This window comes from Phoca vitulina, unplaced genomic scaffold (genome assembly GCF_004348235.1).
Source record: "Phoca vitulina isolate PV1807 unplaced genomic scaffold, GSC_HSeal_1.0 scaffold22, whole genome shotgun sequence".
Taxonomy (NCBI): Eukaryota; Metazoa; Chordata; class Mammalia; order Carnivora; family Phocidae; genus Phoca; species Phoca vitulina.
The window spans coordinates 20,193,763-20,213,293 of record NW_022589725.1 but is presented as its reverse complement, the minus strand read 5'-3'; the positions used below and the strand labels follow the sequence as shown (position 1 = coordinate 20,213,293).

The 19,531-nt window shown below is 37.7% G+C and overlaps 1 protein-coding gene across 1 annotated transcript in view; it reads left to right on the top strand.

The window, feature by feature from the left end:
• Positions 1-18,653, top strand: part of TMX4 (thioredoxin related transmembrane protein 4) — a 34,789-nt gene extending 16,136 nt beyond the window's left edge. Inside the window, exons 3-6 of the mRNA XM_032419493.1 lie at positions 3,242-3,287; positions 4,894-5,022; positions 8,353-8,398; positions 17,872-18,653. Coding sequence (XP_032275384.1) covers positions 3,242-3,287; positions 4,894-5,022; positions 8,353-8,398; positions 17,872-18,039 — 389 coding nt within the window. The 3' untranslated portion in view covers positions 18,040-18,653. The remainder of the gene's footprint in view (positions 1-3,241; positions 3,288-4,893; positions 5,023-8,352; positions 8,399-17,871) is intronic.
• The last annotated feature ends 878 nt before the right edge of the window (positions 18,654-19,531 follow it).

The window sequence follows — 19,531 nt, the reverse complement described above, 5'->3', positions numbered from 1 at the left end:
GATATTTGATAGCATCAGTATTAAAGGTTAGAAGACATTTTTGGGGCAATGACATGAAACCCAAACCTTTCTGACATTTGTTAGCCTCTCAGAAATGACATTTATTTGAGGTAAGTTTCCTATGGTGTCAGTTCTTCAAGGACTTAGTAGTGTGTCATGATCTAAGGGCTACTTTGGTTGTTCTTGATTTTGTTGTTAATTGTCCTGAAGACATCTTCAGTGACAGGGTATTATTCCAGACATCAAACTGAACTCATATCTGTGTTAGATGCTGTGATCTTATTATTAGTATCCTGCATGGGTTGTCATTTGAAGAAATATTGACAAACATAAATGACAGCAGTTTTGAGGTGTTAGAATTTATTATTAATCTTTATTTTAAATGAACTTTAATTGGTGGTCTTGTAAATTGGTACAATAGTTATGGAAAAAAGCACAGCAATTCATATCAAGAGCCATAAAGTTCTCATACCCTTTATTCTAACAGTTTTGGGGATGAGCGTCCTTTTAGTCTGAACCAGAAAGGTAAAGAAAACTCTCAGAGACTCATCTTTCACTGTGTTGTTTTTCTTATTTCTTCTGTATTCATTTTTTTCATGGGCACATTTATTTGTAAAGACACATTATCCAAAATAATGTATGATTTCCAAAGCACTTAACACTAAATTAGTTTATTGCATCCTACTTTATTCTAACTTTGAATCAGAGATTTAAATATAGAACATATTTGCTAGCATGTATTTAGTACTTATTCTATGTTAAATACTGTATTCTATGTGCTTTATAAATATAAAATCACTTAATACTGAAAAATACTGAGATAGATATTATGATGCCCATTTATGAGAAAACTGATGGTTTAAATTTACTGTCCCAGATTAAAACCTAATAAGATGCAGAAGTGGGGTTTGACTTCAGGCAAGCTGGCCTGTGAATCTGGAAATATTGTTATATATACTGTGTAAGTTCATATGTTCTATGAAATATTTTTTATATTTATTTACTTTTAATCTATTGCCATGGCCAGTGATGACCAAGAACATATGAAGGATTTTTAATTTTTTAAAAAATATTTTAGGGGCGCCTGGGTGGCTCAGTCATTGTGTCTGCCTTCGGCTCGGGTCATGATCCCAGGGTCCTGAGATCGAGCCCCGCATCGGGCTCCCTGCTCCGTGGGAAGCCTGCTTCTCCCTCTCCCATTCCCCCTGCTTGTATTCCCTCTCTCGCTGTGTCTCTCTCTGTCAAATAAATAAATAAAATCTAAAAAAAAAAAAAAAAAATTTATTTATTTATTTATTTGAGAGCTTGACTGGGGAGAGGGGCAGAGGGAGAGGGAGAAAATCCAGCAGACTCCACACTGAGTGCATAGCCAGATGTGGGGCTCAATCTCACAACCCTGAGATCACAACCTAAGCCAAAACCAAGAATCGGATGCTTAACTGACTGTGCCACCCAGGCACCCCTGTGCATTCCATTTTAAAAGACCATGTAAATAAAGCATAATTCTCTAACACTGTGACTGTCCTTATATAAGATTTGGGGTAGTCATAAAAATCTGTAGCTAGGAAAGAAGTGAGATATGAAACTTTGTAATAAGCAAAACATATAATAATTTTCAAGCCTTTAGGATTACCAGTCCTTTTTCCCTTGGCAATTTAGATTTGGAACTCTACTAAAATATGTCTTTGTTCCTTGGTAGAGTGGAGTTCCAAGCCTGTTAGAGGTGAGAATGTCCTGTAGACAGAGATGCTTATTCCAATCCTCAGCTGACTTCTCAGGTCACTTTTGTTTCTGTTCCTGCCAGTACAACCTTTAAAAAAATGTACAATCATAAATGTATGAAGTTTATGTTTCTTTTTGTAACACTGACTTTTACTGCCTTCAGAATACTGTGTTTGCTTTTAAGTGCCATACAGGTGTTTTAGAGTTACTTGCTTGGATATGAGTCTTCTTTGGGAAGACTCATCATCATCAGTCAATAAATTATTTTGCTGAGTATGGATTTAGTTTATAAAATGAGTAGAAGCAAATATCCCTTGTTATTAAAAATACACCTTCAGTATTTCAAACTGCAAGTCATCACAGAGATGTAAAATTTGAGCCACTTTATTAAACTAGGGATTTGATTTTGTCCAGATTGTTCTTCAGTGGGAAAGGCAGAAATGATGAGAAATGTGAAAATGATATCTGTGCCATGTTATCATGCAGGCCAGGAGGATCCTTTAGCTTTCCTTCTCTTTGCCAGAACTGGCCTTACTCACTCTTCGTGCCCACATAAATATTATTTAGTTAATAATAAAGAGCAGGGATCTGTTCTTTACTCCTAGCGTCATGCAGGTTTTTGTTGCATGCCGTTTTCCTTGATGTCATCCATCTCTGTTTCTGGTCATGATTATTTGATTAAATTCTCTCCCTCTGCCACTAGATTGTAACTTCTGTGAAAACAAAGACTGTGTTTTTGCTTATCTATGTGTCTTGAGCCATTATCACAGTCCCTGGAACAAAGAAGTTGCTTAGTAAATATTTGATGAGTGACTAAGGGTTTTATTTATCTTTATCTTCACATGTACCTAGCATAGCACTTGATATGTGGTTATTGTTCAGTAAATGTTTGCTGAGACAAATTGAAAAAAATCTGTTTAAAGTACATAGACTTCCTTGACAGAAATTACAAATTTTATAAATGTGAAAAGATTATACATGATCTTATTATTTCATATTCTTTATTCTTTTTAAGCCTATAACATACAATGATATCTATAATTTACTTAGTCCTTAGTATGTGCTAAGCACTTAATGCACCAGTCTAATCTCACTTCAGAACAATTCAGTCAGGCTTTAATATACCCATTTTACAGAAAGGTTAAGTAATTTATTTAAGGTCACAAAGCTAGTAACTGGAGAATTTAGTATTTAACCCAGATTGCGTGACTCTACAACCTGTCCTTTCAGCCACCATACTATTCCAAGCAATGCACAAGCCAGAAAACTTTAGTGTAATACATCAAAGATAAGCAAATTGTATGTCACTGACCAGAAAGTGGTAGGTAAATAAAAATGGATAAAAATATGATTTCTTTAAGTAAAAAGAAAAAAGGTAAATGTGATTAAATAATTGGAACAATTTTAATAATGTGGCTATGAAAACAAGCTCAAGGCTGCTAGTTCTTACAATGTTAAGTCAGGTGCTTGGGGTAGTTTGAATTTGACTTGTAACTTTTTTTGTTTATGCCTCTTATAGGTTTGAGTGGCCGCTTCTTTGTCACTACTCTCCCAGCATTTTTTCAGTAAGTTTAAATAATTTTCTGATTAGAAACTTAGAAACATTAGAAAAGATTCAAAAGCAGTACATGTATATCAGGAATTCTAAGTTGTTTTCCATAACCATTGCTCATTCAGCTTAACGTTTGAAGAGAGAAAGACTGGTGTGCATTGAATGATAGCTGGTAGAAGAGAGGGGTGCCCAGACTACAGCAGGGGAAAGGCACCTAATGTCAGACAGTGAGTAGGAGGGGGCAGGGGGTGTCAAAGAAGATTTCTCCAATAATATGAAAGGTAGGAATTGGGTTAAGCAGACAGGGTGGAGAAGGCCTTTCCAGATACAGGAGATATCATGGAAAGCCTGGGAGAAAATGAGATACCTTTTGAGGACTGTAACTGGTTCTGACCCATAGGATGCAGTTGGATCATCTTGGGTGATAAGGCTAGAGAGGCTCAGGTAGTGATAGGGGAAGGGAAAGGGGAAGATACTTAGGAGGTGGGATCATTGGGACATGGTGACTATTTAGCGATAAGGAAGGAAGAGCCTGTGATGACTACCAATGGACCATGTAGAACTCATAAAAGCTATTGAGGAGCCATTAGAATAAGATGAAGTTTGGAAGATAGAGGCCAGAATGGAGAAGACAGTGTGAAGTGCCTGTTAATTCCAAATGGAGAAGTTTAGGTAATAGTTTGATTTCAGGATCTAAAGCTCAGAAGAAAGATCTAGACTGGAGACATGTATTGGAGATTCCTCAGCATCGAGGTAGACAAACATTGCAATGTATCTAGGGAGAACATACACAATGGGACAAGAAGTAGGTCAAGGATAGAACCTGGGGTTGACCAACATTAGGACATTTGCAAGGGAGGACAGGGAGTGAGGAACTGAACAGGGGTGGTCAGAGTAGTAAAAAGAAGCCAAGGAAGCTCATGTGAAAAAAGCCAATGGAAAGGAGGAAGGAAGGGATGGTCAGTAGTGGACAGTGCCAATGACAGACAGGGAAAAATGACAGAAAAGTGCTCTATGCATATGGCATTGAAGAGTCATTGGAAACCCCCAATAGGAGCAATTTCTATGGAGTTGTGGAAGCAGAACCACCAATCACATGAATGCTGAATGAGTAATACATGGGGAGAAAATGGCCAGTGCAGACTCTTCCCTCAGGAAGGGGACTGTGGCAAGAAAGAGAAAGACTGAGGGGCCTGTGAGAATACAGGTGTTTTGTTAATTTTTTTTTGTGGGGGGGTTGAATGACATAAGTTTGGAAAGCTGGATACAAGTTTTTGAAGCTTGATAACAATTACTGTTTTGCCATTGTAAGAGAAAAATTGAAATAATTGGTAGCAAAAATGATAAAAATAACTTGGTAGATTAGACACTGCCAAGAACTTTGCTTATGGTCTCAAATTGTGCAGTGATAAAATAGAATGTGTAATGCTTGCTGTTTTGGAATTTTTAATCTCTAATAGATTAATATTTATGCCTAACTATAATTTTTTCTTCATTTGAGTCAAGTTAAAATTCAAAATGGAGTTCACATGTAAAACTAGTATTTATTTTGATTTTTATTATCTGTAACACTTGTTATTTTAATAGATTTATTTTCTGTTTGTTTTTCTAATTTATAGTGCAAAGGATGGGATATTCCGCCGTTACCGTGGCCCAGGAGTCTATGAAGACCTGCAGAATTATATCTTAGAGAAAAAATGGCAATCAGTGGAGCCTCTGACTGGCTGGAAATCCCCAGCTTCTCTGACGTAACTTGTTATTTTTCTTATAACAAGGTGTTATTTATAAAGCAGGAGGTATTAAGTTAAACAGGCCATAGACCCTGCAAGTCTACATTTTTCTTCATATTCAGTTCTGATTACCCTGACTACACATGACCATACTTGGCCAATGTTGTGTTTCTAGTTTTATGACCCAAATGTTTCAACTAGTTGTTAGCATACTGGGAATTAAGTATCGTAAATTCACGTGGGTTACAAAAGCCTTTCCTCTGACTGTTGCACTGAGCCATATCAACTATTTTCTCTTTACAAAATATGATATTGAATATCATTTACTGTTCTTTCTTCTGTTTAAATTATTGATAAAATAGAAGAGTTAACGCTTTCTTGAATTATAGTTTATGAAGGAATTGCTATTGTATCTATGTGGAAAATAAAACCTATGGTGTCTTTAGCTGCCTAGTGGAACACAGATGGGGGTAACTTTTGTCCATAATGTCAAACTGTGTAATTCTTGGTGAAGTAAATTAAGGCCAAACCATACTAACTTTTTCCACAGTTGTTTTAATTTTGAATGAATTGTCATAATTGTAGTTAAATTTATGTTAGTATATATAAGAATAAGGAATATCCCTGTTGAAATAGAATTAAATTATGCAATATTTCAGGAATAAATCATCCAGTAGCATTTATATACTATCCAGGAAATACAGAGCTTACTCTAAAAGCAGTTCACTGGGGCGCCTGGGTGGCTCAGTCAGTTAAACTTCTGCCTTCAGCTCAGGTCATGATCCCGGGGTCCTGGGCTCGAACCCCGCATTGGGCTCCCTGCTCAGCAGGGAGTCAGCTTCTCCCTCTGCCCCTCACCCTGCTTGTGCTCTGTCTCTCTCTCTCAAATAAATAAAATCTTAAAAAAGTAAAAGCCCCTCGCCTCTGGCGTTTCATTCTACAAATATTTGAGCACTGATTTTATGCCAGATGCTGTTCTAGGTGCTAGATATTAAACAGTGAGCAAGACAGAGCTGCTCTCTTTAGGTAACTTAAAGTAAGACAGATTAAGGAAAAAAAAAAAAAAAAACTAGGGATATAAAGAATCTTAATCTGGATAGCTACCTTTAAAAACAAACAAATCTTTACTAAGACAAGACTAACTGGGGGGGCATGGGCCTCCATCGGATGAGAGGTGGAGCAGCAGAGAGAGCTGAAGGATAGAATGACCTAGCTGGGCAAAGAGCATGGAGAGAGTATTCCCAACAATGGGTATAGCACGGCTATAGCCCACCATCTGGAAAGAGCTCATGTTACTGAGGAGCAGAAAGATAGCCAAGGTTGAGCACAGAGAAAGGGAGGGGGAGCGGTATACACTAAGAAAGAGAGGCAGGGAGGAGCCAGATCATACAGGTCTGCAGCCTCGGTTTGGAACTTGGATGTCAGTGCATACAATTAGAAGATGGCTCTTAGGGCGCCTGGGTGGCTCAGTCAGGCGCCTTCGGCTCAGGTCATGATCCCAGAGTCCTGGGATCGAGCCCTGCATCGGGCTCCCCGCTCAGCGGAGAGCCTGCTTCTCCCTCTCCCTCTGCCTGCCTCTCTGCCTACTTGTGCTCTCTATCTATCTCTCTGTCAAATAAGTAAATAAAATCTTAAAAAAAAAAAAAAAGCGATGGCTCTTAGGAGGAGAGGTTGGAGAGGGCACAAATGGATGAGGTGAGACAGTTGCAGTGTCCAGCCTAAGGGTGGCGGTAGTGTGCCTAACAGGGTGGCAGAAGTGGGCATTGAGAGAATTTGAAATATGCTTTGAAGGTCGACTTGGCTAACGTGCAAGAGAGGGAAGATTCACAGAAAATATCCTGGGTTTCTGTTTTAAGTACTTGGTGGGCCTTGGTGTCAGTTACTGATTTGAACAAGGGAAAAGCAAGGGCTTGAGAGTTTGAGAGGCAGAGTTCCTTCTAGAGATGTCAGGTTGGATATATGGAGATGGGTCTCCATGGAGAACTCAGGAACACAAATACAAAGCACGTAGATGGTATTTAAACCTTAGAAGGGAAGGAATCACCTAGAGAGAGGGAAAAAGAGGAAAGTGTTTGGGACTGAGACAAGAGACACCCCAAAATTTAGAAGATGGGTAGGGAAGGACTCAACAAAAGGAAACTGAAAATGGGTACCAATGAGTCAGGAGGACCATCAGGGGTATGCAATTTCCTAGAAGCTAAGCAAAGGGTGCTCAAGAAAGGGAAGTAGTCACTTGTGTCCCATGTTACCAAGGGGTGAAGGAAGATTGAGTCTGAGACATGGATGTTGGATGAAGCAATGCAAGGTCATCATGGCCTTATCACAAATAGTGATAGTACAGTAGTGAGGACAGAGGCCAGATTTGAATGGTTAAAGGTACGGTGAGGAAGAAGAAATAGTAAGCATAGACTACTCTTTGGAGAAGTTTGTGAAGCTGGAGAGCCCTGTGAAGTCCAAGAATGCACTTTTTAAAAGATAAGAGAGGGTAGAACATGTTTTTATGCAGAAGAAAATGATCCCGCAGAAAGGGAGAAATTGCTAATGCAGGAAGAGGGATGGCAGAAAGAACCAAGTCATTAACAAGACCAAAGGGATGGGATCTGTGGCACAAGTGGAGGAATTAGGCTACGGTAGGTCAGATCTACTTTCTCTGTCGTAACAGGAGGAGGTGGATCAGGTGTACGGCAGACTCAGATTTGGTGGTGGGAAGATAAGAGAGATCACATAATGGCTTCTGATTTTGCAGTGACGTACAAGGAGTATTTGTTAGCTGAGCGTGCATGGGAAGGGGAGGGTGTGGAAGGTCTGAAGAGAGGGAAAAGACATGAGCTATCATCTTGGGTAGAGCCTAAAACAGTGCAGTATTGAGTGCTTCCTGAGGTTTGTGACTGGGAAGGGAGAGCAATCAGCTGGTCATGTGGTTTTCCCCGGAGACATGCAGCTACCCAGAGTAGGGGTTTTTGCCAGGTATGTACGATGGAGGGAGAAAGGCCCAGGAGTTTGAATGTGTTTATAACAGAAGAATTGAAATGAAGGCTATGGAATCTAAGCTTTATGTGAATGGAAGTGAATCGAGGAGAGAGGACAACATATTGCAAAAAGTGGAGGGGCAGATCCCTGTGACCTGAGGTTTTTTTTGTTTTGTTTTGTTTTGTTTTTTTTAAAGTAGGCTTCACGCCCAGCATGGAGCCCAACACAGAGCTTGAGCTCACAGCTATGAGATCGAGACCTGAGCTGAGATCAAGAGCCAGATGCTTAACCAACTGAGCCACCCAGGCGCCCCTTGTTTTTTCATAGTATACATCACCAGTGGTTCTCCTTCTCTTCAATTATTCATTTTTCTTTTAGGATGTCTGGAATGGCTGGTCTTTTTAGCATCTCTGGCAAGATATGGGTGAGTAATCTTAAATATACTTTTTGTGATTATCTTTACAGAGAGGTTTTTAAAGAGTAAAAATGTAGCTTCTAAACAATAGGAAAGTAAACACTTACAAATACTTTTATAATGTCACTTTTCTTCTTAAGCCACACAACTGCTCTCATGGGGGGTCCCCAGTAGAATTGTGTCCCTGTGTAGAAGGGCATAAATTGAACAAAGACCTGTAACTACTGTGTCAGTCATATTTTCTTAGACCAGTGATGGATCCCTTTATTAAAGCTGAAAGGGCTTATGTGGTTTTACTTCATCTTATTTTCCCATTGTCAGAATCTCCCTATAGGTCAAAGATTGTCTAAGCCTGAAAGTGATACGGTGTGTCAGGGATCCGCAAACTATAGCGTGGGGGCTGGCCACCTGTTTTTATAAGTAAAGTTTTATTGGAACACAACCATGTTCATTCATTACCTATTATCTAGAAGTGCTTTCATGCTACAGTGGTAGAGTTGAGTAGCTGTGACTGAGACCATGTGGCCCACAAGCCTAAGATATTTACTCTCTGGCCCTTTAAGAAAGTTTGAGCGCCCCTACTATAAGCAATTTTATCGTTTCACTGAGTCATTTCAGTGAGTTAGAACTGTTACTTAGGTTAAAATGTTGAACAGTTATATAATCTTGAATGTGTTACATAATCTTTTACTTCCCTTTATGTGTAGGGTGGGCTAAATTCTGCCAAATTTAACAAACTTGCTGTGGAATTAAATATATATCCTTAAAGTATTTCAAAAAATCTTTAGAAGTGAGTCCTTACGTTTTTCTTTTCAAGGCTATGATTCTAAGTCATGATGTCATATTTGGAACTTAATATTCAAGAAATTCATGAAGAATCTTCTTCTGTTTCTCATGCACATTGATATATGTTTAGGGAAATTTAAGAACAATCTTTTGTGTCCCAGTTTTTCAGTTATATTTTATTTTCTGCCTTGTGAGATGGAATACTAACTTCAGAATTTCTTAACAACAGAAACTAAGTTTGCCACTTGGATTCAGTACTTCTTAAAGTTTGTTAACTGTTTTTTTGGCACTTGTGTATGATATTAAACAATAACTGGGATTTTCCCTCTCTCCAGATCATATGAGTTTTATATTTCTTAACACTGATGAGAAGTTTATTCAGGGTTTGAGAATTATGAATTGCCAATTGGGAATTGAGAGTAAGGATTTTGCCTTTTGCAGTATGTTGACACTAAAGGTTGACAGAGTCATATATTCTGATAGCCATTGGAGAACCTTGTAGCCTTATAATGTCTAATTCAACAGGATAGTCATAATAGATGGATGTCAGGAATCGTAAGAGCAAGATCTTGTCATAGAACCTACAATAAGTGCAAATCAAGAGATGAATTTGTTTAGTGGTTTAAGAAGAGCTTAGATGGAAGTTGGTCATGACTTTCACGCACTGTTAAAAAGGTGTATTTTCAAATATAGTATCTGGGGAGAAAAATAATTGCTTTGACCTCATATAACTTGGCATTTTGTGCTTCGATAAACAAGACTTTAGATAAGGAGTTACAGTTTTTCATTTTATCATGCAAATAATTACAATGTGTGACATTGTCATGTCAAGGCCAGGAGTGGGTGTTTTATCTTTATATGCACAGTGCTCCAGCCATGGGCAGCATGAACAGATCTGTGTGTGCATCAGACTACAAAGAAAGGGCAAATTGGAGAAGAGAATATGATCCATTTCTGAATAACCAATGAAGATGTTCTTCCTTTTTTTTAAGATTTTATTTATTTGAGAGAGAGTGAGTGAGAGAGAGAGAGCATGAATGGGGGGAGAGACAGAGGGAGAAGGGAGAAGCAGACTTCCCACTGAGCAGGGACAAGACTCAGGCTTTGATCCCAGGACCCTGGGATCATGACCTGAGCCAAAGGCAGATGCTTAACCAACTGAGCCACCCAGATACCCCAATGAAAATGTTCTTCTTAGTGACTGAAAAGTAGAGTATATATGATATTTATATATATATATGTATACTTAGAATGTCTTTCCAGATATCTAAACAGGGAACAAAAGAAGATAGTTTTATAGGATAAATTGTTAAATTTGACACACAATTACATTTTACATTCTGTAGAGTCACTTTTATCTAATATTAATACCATATTTTTTTTCTTTTTGGTCAGTTTTGCCTGGAATGTTTTTCCACTTTCAGCCTTTTTCTTGTTGTTATGTTTTAAATGAGTCTTGTAAAAAGCATATAGCAACAAGTAATTCTTTTAAATGGTAAATTTAGTCCATTTATATTTATTGGCATCACTAATGTATTTGCCCTTACTGTGTGTGTGTGTGTGTGTGTGTGTGTGTGTGTGTGTGTAGCAGGGGGTAATATGACTAAAAGAACATAAGTGGGAGGTTTGTGGATTATTTTGATCTCTCCATGTGTGTGTATTCATTACTTTAAAAATCTGTGAGAGAAATCTGGTATCACCCTCTGTATCAGCATCTAGCTTCCCCAAGCCTCTTGACAACTTTTGTAGTTTCTTCTTTTCTTAGAAACAAGTTTTCAGCCTTCCATGAAATCTTTGGGAAGGGCTCTCACAACCGGTTTCTATAATCTAGCCCTTGTCCTCTTACAGAGGACATAATTTCCAGCCTGGTGAGACCCAATCCTTGGCTATCTGTCAGGTTTCCACTTCAACTTTGAGGTGCAGTCTTGCCTGGTTGCACCTAAAGAACCATTTAATGAGCAAGTCCTCCTAGCTGACTACCCAGCTCACTCAGCGTATTTAGCCAGCCCTTCTCCCTTGTCCAGGATCCTTTCTTCAATGTTGAATGCATAATTGTGGGGAACATAATCTGTTTATAACTCATGTCTAAACAATATAAAACTATAGTGCAACCATATTAACAGTGAACAAAAGGAACATAGTGTGTGGTGAGAGAGAGAGAGAGAGAGGGAAAGAACATGGCTAGAACTAAGTGAGTGTAAGAGGTCTCCAAGAAAGATCAAACAAGGGAAGAAGGAAAGGCACAGAGTGGCTAATGCCAGTGAGGTGAGGTTATTGACATCCATCCACAATCTCTTTTATCCTACTGTGATGTCGTGGATACATAGACAGATAGAAGTCAGTGTTTCTTCATCAACAGTCTCCCCTGGATGAGTGGCTGGTTAGGTATAATACTTCTGTAGGAAAAATTGCATGTTATTAAGTGGGGGAAAAGATAACAAAACAGTGTGTGTAATGTTATGTTCGTGTGGAGTTTTTATGTGTATACTGGAAAATGCCTGGAAGGAGATTAATCAGATGTCAGCAATAGCTATCTCTGATACTGAAATTATGGCTGATTTTTAAAAAATCTCTTATCTTTCTCTGTATTAATTTTTTTTCTGTAATGAAAAAGATAAAGTAAAAACAAGAACAGTATCTATAAGATGAGCCTACTGAACTAGTCCTTAAAGTCCTTGAGTTTCTGCTTTAGGAATGAAGTCAGCTTGCTGGATCTGGCATTCTGGAAATAAGAGCTTGTCCTCAGGATGTCAGAATTGCTTGGTGAGGAGACACCCACACAGCTGAGCTCCCATGAACTCAGGGGTTTTGTTGTGTTCTGCATTTGGCTTTCTTAATTCTACACCAACCTCCCATATGTTCTTGCTTGACTAAACCCTTGAGGTGAAGAAGTTCCTTGAATAGTGTTATAAGCCAGATCCTGTGAGCTTCCTGCTGTCACCTGGAATCCAAGGGATCCTTAGTAGGTAATTTGTACCACAGTGTGGGGGAAGGGTGGATAATCTCAAATGTTCTATCCATCACTAAAATTCAGATTGTCTTTTCAATCCAGTCATGATGGTATCCACCAATGTATTTTAATTTTTATATAAACTCATGGAAGTCATTGCCACTCTAGCTATAACACCCATCCTCATATATAGTTTTGACATTTGCCTACCCCATAAGAGTCACGGGTGCCTGGAAGATGTACAACTCAAGGAGTTCCTCAAAGAGTGGATAGACATCTTCTAGCTATGGAATTGGTACTGATTTTATATTTATAGTAGCAATATAAAATGTCTTTGAAATTCAGCTTAAAAGAAGTTATGCAACTTAATGAGAAATGTTAATAATCTAAAGAATAGTACAAGGTGAGGCTCATGCCATGCAAGCAATGCACAGGAGATTGAACTTGGGAAGCACTGTCACTGAGTCAGGTGCCACAGTCAGGGTTCGGGATCCTGGGGCTGACATGTTGTCTGTGCCCCATGTATGGAGAGACTTTCCAGCCTTCCTGTCTTCTCATCTCTTTTCACAGTTGACGACAGTGGCGTAAGGAGGTATTACCTTTCTCTCTTCCAGAGAGACAACTCATTGTTCTCTACCCTGTGTGTGTATCTCTGAGCTCATGAGTTTCCCTTGCCATAAACTGTTGTCACTAGAACACTTTGAGTGCTTAGCATAGAACCTGGCACCTAGTCAGTACTCGCCAACTGTTTCTTGTTAGTTGTATTCATTAATCATTGTTGTCACATTATTTTACTTTTTACCTCTCACTAGTCAATAAGGAATGCTTTCTCTTTTTATTCATTTATTTTTTTAATCCAGGCTGATAGCAGGATTAAAATAAGGTTCTAAGGCAGTTGTACAATGAGTATTTTTGCTAACTAGGTTTAGCATCTGAATGCATTTCAATGTTATTTGATTTGATTTGGTGAATTTGTACTGCTCACTGAGCTAATATAGTATGTAACTTCCCTCACCTCAGTGCCACCGTCGTTATGCAAGGATGCAGGCAATAAGGTAGGCTGCATCCTTGGGAGGACAGTCTGTATGATGGAGAAGATTTAAGGCTTTATAAATACCTCACAATGAGAATTTAAGGCCATGAGTGTTTAGACTGGAGAATAACAAGAGAGTGTTTTTTTCAAAGTGGGAATACTTTTTTAAAAATTTTAATTCCAGTAAATAACAGTGTTATATTAGTTTAAGTGTACAATATAGTGACCCAACAAATACATTACTGAGTACTCATTATGACGAGTGTTCTCTTAATCCCCCTCACCTATTTCACCCATCCCCTAACCCAACTCTGCTCTGTTAACCATTATTCTCTACAGTTAAGAGTCTATTTTTTGGTTTGTCTCTTTTTTGTTTGTTTGTTTTGTTTCTTGAATTCTTCATGAGTGAAATCATATGATATTTGTCTTTGATTAACTTATTTCACCTAGCACTATACACTCTAGATCCATTCACCTTATTGCAAATAGCAAGATTTCATTTTTTATGGCTGAGTAATATTCCATTGTGCATATATACCATATCTTCTTTATCCATTCATCTGTCGATGAGCACTTAGGTTTCTTCCATAATTTGGCTATTGTCAATAATGCTGCAATAAACATAGGGTGTATATATCTTTTCCAATTAGTGTTTTCATATTCTTTGGGTAAATACCCCATAATGAAATTACTGGATCACATGGTAATTCCATTTTTAACTTTTTGAGGACCCTCCATAGTGTTTTTCACACTGACTGCACCAGTTTGCATTCCCACCAACAGTACATGAGGGTTCCTTTTTCTCCACATCTACACCAGCACATAATAAGAATATATTTTAAAACTCCCCAAATGTCACCGTGTTTTAGATAGTAGTATGTCTCCTCTTACTGTTTTGAGTTTTTTTTTCCTTGTAAAATGATCTAGAACCATATTACAGTGAGATGGTGTACACCCACAAAATACCTCTCTTAATGCCTACAAGAGCTGCAAGGTTGTGTTTTGTTGCAAGTGTTGAAAGGGTAAAACATCGAAGGTGAACTGAACCCTTGGCCATTACTGGAGAAAGTCTTTCTGAGCTGCTCCCACACAGGGAAGATGTTTTGAGGATTCTGATCTGTGCTTGAAAGGGATATTGGGTTTGTCCCAAAACTCCTCAGAGTATATCCTGTGACATTGGTGGTATCTAAATCCAAAGGGTTCTGTGTCATTCAGGGCCTACCCAGCTCTGACTGAGACTATGCAGCACTGGGCTCGCTAAGTGGGTGCCCTTGGGCAGCATTGAATCTGACCTGCAGTAGGTCAGTCCCCAGAGGGAGTACTTTTCTTTCTCTCTGGAGAGAAAAGGCTCTACCTTATCCATGGATGCTTTGGCCTTGCTCCATTCCTTAAATCCATCTGACCACTGGGTAGAATGTTCTTCTCATTTATTCTACTGTAGTGGTGTCTTCATTTAGTCTCTCACTCAAATCTGTATGTAGCCAAAAACTAGCTGTAACTCCATTATCTATTACAATAGTACTGTAGAAGTTGTCAGCCCCGTTAGGTGATATTTTTGTGCATTTTTAGGAAACAGAGTAAGATGCTTCCTTATAATGAGCACATATAATATTGAACAAGGATCAGTATTTTCCACAAGTGAGAACTGTCACTTTGCCTGACAGTTAAAGAAACAGAAACACAGGAATCTAAAACTGAGTTAAATCAGTAAGAGTCAGTTATTACTTGAAAGCATACATACAGCAAGACTTCAAGTACCTAATGCCACAAACCCCAACACTCTTTTTTTTTTTTAATTTTTTTTATTGTTATGTTAATCCCCATACATTACATCATTAGTTTTAGATATAGTGTTCCATGATTCATTGTTTGTGCATAACACCCAGTGCTCCATGCAGAACGTGCCCTCCTCAATACCCATCACCAGGCTAACCCATCCTCCCAACCCCCTCCCCTCTAGAACCCTCAGTTTGTTTTTCAGAGTCCATCGTCTCTCATGGTTCTTCTCCCCCTCCGATTTCCCCCCCTTCATTCTTCCCCTCCTGCTACATTCTTCTTCTTCTTTTTTTTCTTTCTTAACATATATTGCATTATTTGTTTCAGAGGTACAGATCTGAGATTCAACAGTCTTGCACAATTCACAGCGCTTACCAGAACACATACCCTCCCCAGTGTCCATCACCCAGTCACCCCATCCCTCCCACCCCACCCCCCCACTCCAGCAACCCTCAGTTTGTTTCCTGAGATTAAGAATTCCTCATATTAGTGAAAACCCCAACACTCTTAAGGTGTTCTAAAACCATTGTGAACTCAGACAAAGTAAACAGATAAAGATTTATGTCTGCAGTTGTGAAAACACAACTTGGTTAATAAGGCTTTAGTATTAATCAACTAAAAGACCACAAGATGGCAGGGTTTCTCTAAGAGGCTCAAATAAATCCTTTAAAGAGTAAGTTGAAAAAAAAATAAATGCATATGTATTAGGGTTTCCAAAAAAAAAAACTGTATTCTTCATCATGTATGAACAATAAATGCTTTATTATCAAATTAGTATTGATAATAATAACAGCTAACATTTATTAGAAAATAAATAAATAAATAAATAGTAAGTTGATAGAGAAAATTGAAGCGGAGCTTGCTACAATAAGAGGATATTTTGAATGCACTAAGAAGTGTGTGACCCAGAATGCAATGATTCAAAGTCATATAACTTATTGAATTCCAGAAAATAACTTAGAAAATTTCTTAAGGGTTACTTTAATCATTTATTTTGCAGAAAGGGTGTAAGACACTATGCAGAAGGACTTATAACTGGACATTATTCATTCCAGCCATACGGATGGATATTATTTATAAAACAAGTTCCAGAATACACACCTCTCTGGGTCAACACAAAACCAGACTGGCTTTCCATATCTTCTAATTCTTTGGCACATTTCAGAGTTTAATTCTGATGGTGGCACTGAGTCATCAAGTAAAGCGTAAACTATGAATACATAGAATTTTCTAAAATGGAGAACTGTATGATATATTTTAGAACTTAATTGAACAGAGTTTGAATGAAGCAACCTGTTGATATCCCAAATACCTCTTTGCCTACTGGGCTGCAGAACGTTAGATTACTCTTAATAAATAATTGCCCCAGCTAAAGATAAAATGATGACCAATGCCATAACAGAGGATGAATGATAGTTTTACAAATCACGAGTTGTTTGCATTTCCTATGAATAATTGAAGGATATGCTAGTATCTTTTTTTAATTCAATAAATATTTATTGAACACTTTGCATATATAAGTATGTAAAATATTTGCTGAGTCTTTGGATCTATCTCTTCTACTGAATATGAAATTGGAGAGAGGAGATCTCAGATTATTCTAGACCATTAACAAGCTTTTTTGTTTGTTGGTTTATCATTCAGAATTAAGCCAGAATAAAAGATAGTATTTAATTGAATTGACATTTATAAGCTGAGAAATCAATGGGAGATACTTGAGTAATTTGGATTTTGAGAAATATTAAATTAAAATAGAAACTAGGAGTCATTTTCATCCACCTCATCAGTTCTAGGCAAGTCATTCAGTTGTTATCTCTGCTTGCTGGTGGCACTTAGCTTGGAACGATTTCATCATGTGCCCAGTAAATGCTTGGATTATAGTGAATGACTGGTTTTGGAGCTGTAAGGGCCTAACACAGATGATCACTAAGCCATCATGGTGAAGCGTGGCTGCTGCAGGTCCACATTTAAGTGGGCCTTGACTCCAAACTGGTAGGTTCATACCTGCATGACTTAGCATGTAAACAATTTTTAGCAAAAATGGTTATCTCTTCACTCATTTTTTAAATGTTTGATATCAAAGCTAGTGCCAGGGAACAGTAAGCATGAAGGGATGAGGGCTCTACTCAAAGACTGATGGAATCTCACTTACTCATAATGAATTAACTAGAAAAACTTTCTTCTGTCTAATATTATATTTTCAGTTTTATGGTGATTTAGGCAAGTTATTGAGGATGGGTAGGGTAGAGTAATGGTCTGATTAGGAAAAGGAAATATGGGGACATTTTATTTTAATTAATTAATTACTTCATTCATTCATTCAAAGAGAGACGGAGTGGGGGTGAAGGGGGGCAGAGGGAGAGGGAGAGAGAATCATAAGCAGCCTCCACACCCAGCACAGAGCCTGGAACAGGGCTCCATCTCACAATCCTAAGATTGTGACCTAAGCCAAAATCAAGAGTCAGACGCTTAACCGAGTCACCCAGGCACCCCGGTATGGGACATTTTTAATGATTGATGTTCTATAAGTAGTAATTTAGTTCCACTTAAAAATTGACAAAGGCCCAAGAAGTTTAATTTTTTATGGATGCCACATGATGAGTAAAAATTGAGGTATGTGGAATTATAGGGGAGAATGACCCAAAAGAGTCTGTCATGATGAAAGAAGGGGCTAGAAAAACAATTCTGCCAGAGTTCTACCAGATCATGAACAAAAAAATATAACTCTTACTAGATATGACCTTGATTATTACTCTCTGATTTTCAGTGTTGTAAAATTTGACTTGTCCTTGAAGAATCACATAAATGCAGATTGGGTGAACTTTGTGGGAACTCATACATGTAGAAACAGTTTGCAGACTTGAGTTCTAGCAAGAGAGGGAGATTCAAACATGTTTGGTAATAAGTAAATATTTTATTTTTTTCTTCTGATTACAGCATCTTCACAACTATTTCACAGTGACCCTTGGAATTCCTGCTTGGTGTTCTTATGTCTTTTTCGTCATGGCCACCTTGATTTTTGGCCTTTTCATGGGTCTGGTAAGAGATAATGCCATTTTCCCCCCTTTCTTTAAAGCCACATGGGTTTTATGCAAAACTAGATAGCAGCCAAGAAAGAAAAGATGCATAAACAAGTATCATTTTGTGTATAATCTAAGCAGTTACTTTTTTGATACTACTTTCAGTGGTAATTTGAGATATAATGGAAAGTTCATTAAATTATTATCTCCTAATCCTAACCTTAAATATTCTGAAGATGTGTGCTACCTAGAATATAGGTAGTAATGAAAGAAGAATTGGAGACCTTACATGAATTCATAGTCACTTTCTAAGACAACCAAGTCAGCTGTGATTTCATACATCGCCTACTTGATTGGACACTGTGGTGATAAGGGCAAACCTGTGAATTTGTTCCTTGAACAAAGTGAACAAGATTTTTTCTTGTTCACATCCTCCAACTGAACCTCTAATTCTGACCTGCTACTTATACATATATTCTGGTTATCCTAAGGTGGATTTTGTGAGATAGTGTAGATAAAAAAACACAGTCATTATTATGGGAAAAAAAATAAGATGCAAAGCACATTACTATGTCTTCTTTAGGTATGAAAATTAGTATCTAGTAGGTATCTGTGTGTTTTCTCCCTAGATGTTTTAGGTAAGAATTGAAATAATAAATTTATTTACTTAACTACATAAGCAACTATAAGTGTTTTGGCAATGTTTTACTCTTTTACATAATTTTTAAATCTTTCTTTTTATACTCACACTTGATCAATTTGATTAAGCTTTAAACTCTAATTAAGAAGTTCTTAAAAGCCATTGTGTTATATATTAATCACAAAGCTTCTAAACACTTTATGATAGGGATAATTGATGATTACTAAAAATTTATATAAAAAGGACAGACGTTGAGGTTAGATTATCTTAAAGTCTATCCTTATATTGTATAATGCATTTCAGCTCTTTAGTAAGTCCTTTTTAAAAATAAGCTTAAAATGTTAGCAATTGCCTTTATATATATTAATAAATAACTTGCTATGACAAAGCCATACTCCAAGAAGCCAAGGAGGCTTGATTTTATTTTGCTGCAGACATGCTTAATTCATGCTATGGCTTATATTTGAGATCTGACCACTGGTGTTAATTCCACAGATGGGGCTGGAACTCAGATATGTCATTCATTAGGTCGCATTAATCTTACTGCTAATCAACATGGCTCTGATGGTCTGGCCTAAAAGATTTGACTTTGGATATAAATTTGACTGGATATAAATATGCTTCTCCCATCTACTATCTAGTGCTAGATCTTTCTAGTGGTGTATTTTAGAGCCACACGAGTGTGAGGCTTTTGTAGGGGGAACACCATGAGATCCTGGGTGGTTCTCAAGTGGTGTTATGGAGAATGTAGGTTGAGTGTGAGCCTATTGAAAGACCGCTGGAAACTCTACTCAGCATAAAGAGTTTCTGAATTTTATCTTTGATGTTAACGTTAAGTTCAAAAAATCAGGCCAGGCCTGCCTATGCCCTAAGTTCATTTGGAAACTTAGATTCAAATAATCGGTCCAAGAAGATTATTAAGGTTTGGACTGAAGGA